This window comes from Fukomys damarensis, unplaced genomic scaffold, assembly GCF_012274545.1.
Source record: "Fukomys damarensis isolate Sample0158 unplaced genomic scaffold, DMR_v1.0_HiC HiC_scaffold_37, whole genome shotgun sequence".
In the NCBI taxonomy this organism is placed as follows: domain Eukaryota; kingdom Metazoa; phylum Chordata; class Mammalia; order Rodentia; family Bathyergidae; genus Fukomys; species Fukomys damarensis.
This window is the reverse complement of record NW_022900949.1, coordinates 9,688,704-9,692,848: the sequence shown is the minus strand read 5'-3', so window position 1 is coordinate 9,692,848 and position 4,145 is coordinate 9,688,704. Positions and strand designations below refer to the sequence as shown.

General features: G+C 52.3%; 1 protein-coding gene across 2 annotated transcripts in view; it reads right to left on the bottom strand.

The window, feature by feature from the left end:
- The window catches only part of Nmrk2 (nicotinamide riboside kinase 2), a 19,763-nt gene extending 18,199 nt beyond the window's left edge, over positions 1-1,564 (bottom strand). For both annotated transcript variants that reach the window (XM_033759780.1, XM_033759778.1), the window contains exon 1: positions 1,409-1,564. In XM_033759780.1, the coding sequence (XP_033615671.1) occupies positions 1,409-1,494 (86 nt within the window). In that variant the 5' untranslated portion in view covers positions 1,495-1,564. The remainder of the gene's footprint in view (positions 1-1,408) is intronic.
- Between the last annotated feature and the right edge of the window lie 2,581 nt (positions 1,565-4,145).

Sequence of the window (4,145 nt, the reverse complement as noted above, 5' to 3'; positions counted from 1 at the left end):
CCCCAGCCCCAGCCCGCGGGTCAGCGCAACTCCCCTTGCAGCCCTGGCCCGCGGGTCCCTCGTCACCGTGCTTTCCCTGGGGCCGGTGGACGGCAGCTGCAGAAAGCACAGTTCGGGTGCTGGGTCAGTGCTGCCCGCGGGGCTCCAGGGCGTCTCTGCCGACTGCTGGCTCCTCGGGTAGGAAAAGCGGGTGATGCTAGTGCGGGCTCAGGAAGGTGGCCCTTCTCTTCCCTGGGGGACAGTTTGAGCGGCCTCCCGGGCCTGAGGCCGGACACAGACGGTGGGGCTGACCCTGCCGAGCTCCGGGGAGAACCGGGGAGAACCCGTCCCTGCCCTGGACGCCGCCTTGTCCTCCACCTCCAGGACCAGGAACACAGCATCTTTCTGATCCTTCTGCTGTTGTCACATCTCTTCTATCAAGTCTGAAAAAGCGTCTCTGCTTTAAATAAAAAAATTTTTTTTGTACTGGGGACCAAACTCGGGTCCTTGTGCGTGCAAGGCAGGCGGTGGAACCACCAAGCTAAATCTCTAGTCCCCTGCTTTTTAAAATTTAAGTGAGAAGGCCGGGCGTTGAGGCAGGAGGATCGCTGTGAGTTCGAGACCAGCCTGGGCTACATAGTGAGCTCCAGGTCAGTGTCAACTACATAGTGAGACCCTGTCTCAAAAGAAATTTTATTTAAGTGACATAAAATTCACATAATCTATAATTGTGTGTGTGTGTATGGCAATGGGGATGGAACCCAGGGGTCTTCACACTGAGCTACATCCCCAACCCTTTTTAATTTTTAATTTCAAGACACAGTCTCACAGAGTCACTAAGTTGCCCAGGCTGGACTTGGACCTGAGATCCTCCTGCCTCAGCTTCCTGAGTAGCTGGGATGACAGCACCCTTTCTGAGGAGCTGCAGGCTGTTTCTCACAGCTGCTGCCTGGGGTCTGTCGTGTTCCCACGGTGAACCTGAACTGTTCTTCTTTTTCTGTATCACATCCTCCCCAGTTCTTGGTATTTTCTTATTCCTCCTTTTTCTGTTTTTCTGTCATTGTTTTTTTTTTTTTTTTTTGATACTGGGGATCAAACTCAGGACCTTGAGCTTGAGGCAGGCGTGATGCCACTGAGCTAAATCCCTGGCCTTCTGTCATTGTTTTTGTTTTTGAGGCAGGGTCTCACTATGTAGTTCAGACTGCCCTGGAACTCACTGTGTAGTCCAGGTTGGTCTTGAACTCACAGCGATCCTCCTGCCTCAGCCTCCCAAGTGCTGGGATGACAGGCATGCGCCACCATGCCCGGCCTGTCATTGGTTTTTGAGGTGCTGGCAGTCAGGACAGTGGCTGCTGCCTACTTGGCCCCAGGGACAGCATATGGTGACACTGGACCCACTCGGCCACTCTACCAGGGCAGCAGAGCTGACCTTGGACCACCTAAAGGCTGAGGATATCTTACTGCCCCGTGTGTCCCTGGATGATTCCTGGCTCCGTGATGGTCGACAGTTGCCATGACAACAGGAAGAGACCGAAAACAGCAACAAGAGGCAGCGCCAGAATTCTTAGAAAATTTTCACAGGCCCAGCTTTTCTTTTTTTCCCCTCCTTTTTTTGGAAACAAGGTCTCACTAAGCTGCCCAAACTGGACTCAAATTTGTGATCCTCCTGCCTCAGCCTCCTAAGTGCTGAGGTAACAGCCTGCACCACACCCAGCCAGCCTATTTCTAGAGGTTATATTGCTTGATACGTGGGTAGAAAATCCGGCTAGTCAGAGAGAAAGGAGAAAGGAGGATGGGACTGGTCTTTTCAGGGATAATGGGTGTTCTCACCCCCGCACCAGACACGTGCGTGTTACGAACTGCTCTCTTTCCTGCGTTCTATTAAAATGCAATGATCTTGAACTGTGGGTGAATCTTTGTCTATGCGTGACTTTGACCTGGGGACCCCGAAAGGATTCCAGGGTCCTAACCCTGGGCAAATGCCCTGGTTCAGAGGGCTGGCTGTGGCTGGGCACGCAAACCCATGAACACCCGGAGCCCTGACACCAGGAGAGGCAGCAAGGAACTGCCCGGAGCCTCCACGGCCCGGAGACTTGAATTTTGGAATTCTGGCTGCCAGAGCCTTGCCAGGCACATTTCTGTGCTTTGAAGCCCCCAGGGCTCCGTCTCTGCTCACCTGAGTGCGGCCTCCCCGTCCCTCCTGCCTTTGCCTCTTCTCTGCCCAGGTGGCAGCTGAAGGAGCTTTGTGAAAGTCAGGTGTGGGTCTTTCTCTGCTCTGAATCCTCCCTGTCCCTTCCACATTTGCATTAAAAGAAACTGATGTCCCCCAGTCCCCACCCTCTCCTAATCTCGGAGGCCTCCCTGTGTCCGGATCCCCTGACAGTACCCTCCGTGGTCGAGGTGGCTGCAGTGCCTCCTTAATTGCTCCAGATCTTCCGGTTGGAGGAGACAGAAAGCTTTTCACCATGTGGATCCGAGACAGCGGTGTGGCCGACATTGCTGAGTGGCCCCATGTGGGGTGGATGTGATACAAGTACCTACCACTGTGGTCTCTCCTGGGTGGTCCCTAACTTTCTCCTTCTACCCTGGACCTTTCTGGGCCTCAGTTTCCCTGTCTGGCGGTTGGGCAGAGTGGCTGAGTCTGTGACATGAGTTTCACCCGACACAGGAAAGCCCAGCTCCTGGGCTCTGCCTCTGCCCCGGTTTTGGGGAGAATTTCCTGAGGGCCTAATGACAGTGAGTTGTTCTGATAAGGCCGGGTAGGATGCCTGTGGAGGCCACGAAAAGCTGCAGCAGGGACCCAGACACCCAAAGAGCCCGGGTCTGGTGGCATTAAATAGCAACCCTGCCGTTGTACAATGTGAGCTTCCTGGACCGGAAATGCCCGGGACTGGCGACCCAGAGACAGGAAGTGAACTTGTGGGTGCTGAGGCTGGGAGGGGTTGGAGTGCCTGCTCGTGGAGACAGATGGGGCTTCCTACGGGGTGGTGGAATGTTCGGGAACTAATAGAGGTGGTGGCTGCTGGACATTGTGAAGTGTCTCTGTTGGTAAATTTTATGTTTTATGTATTTTATTGTGAGAGACTGCTTGGGCCTGCATAAGATGGCTGCCCTCAACCTTAGCCTTTGCCTCGGTGGAAAAATCCCACTAGACTACATACGTGACTTTTGGCAGGTCTAGCCCCTGGGCAAACAGGGAATCTTACAGAAAAAATAGCCCTTTGTGCTAACCACAGGGTCACGGGATCTGGAGCAGGAGGCCGGTGGTATTTCCTTGTCCTGCTTGCCCCTAGAGATTGTTAAGTTAAAGATTGCATAGGGTTAACTGTTGATGTACGCCTTCCCACTTACCCCTCCCCACATTTGGTAAAATACTGATTGCTGTATGCTGATAAATGCTTTGTCCCTTTATGGTTAAATGCTTGAGTGACTCATGTGATTGGTAGAAGATTTGTTTGAACTGTCCAATAAGCTTGCTGAACCTTCCCCCTGGGATAACAGTATATAATCGTTTTGCTGAGCCAATAAAGAGCCTTTGATCAGAAATCAGACTTGGGCCGTGTGCTCTAACTTCTTAAAGATTTCCTTCACAGACATTCAAGATCGGATCGGCCTCTGATGACCCACGAATAAGAGGCGGCTCTCACCTCCTATTCCCCGCTGAACGGGGTCCCCCCAGAGAGCCGCATTTTATCACAATAAAAAAGCCAGGCGTGGTGGCGCGTGTCTGTAATCCCAGCACTTGGGAGGCTGAGGCAGGAGCATTGCTTCGAGTTCGAGACCAGCCTGGGCTACACAGTGAGTTCCAGAGCAGTCTGAACTGCATAGTGAGACCCTGTCTCAAAAAAACAAACAAACAAAAAAGAGAGATTGCATTAACAGTGATCATATAGATTACCGAGATGATTGGCATACCCTGTAAATTTTAGGCCTGAAGAAAACTTACAAAACATGCACTCAGGACAGGTGTGGCTGGAGCATGCCGGTCATTCCAGCTAGTCAGGAGGCTGAGGCAGGAGGATCACAAGATGGAGCCCAGTCCAGGCGTCCTAGTAACTTTGTGAGAACTTGTCTCAAAATAAGAAATAAAAAGGGCTGAGGATGTAGCTTCGTGAGATTGCCCTGGGTTCTAGGCCCAGTACCACCAAAAAAAAAAAAAAAAAAAA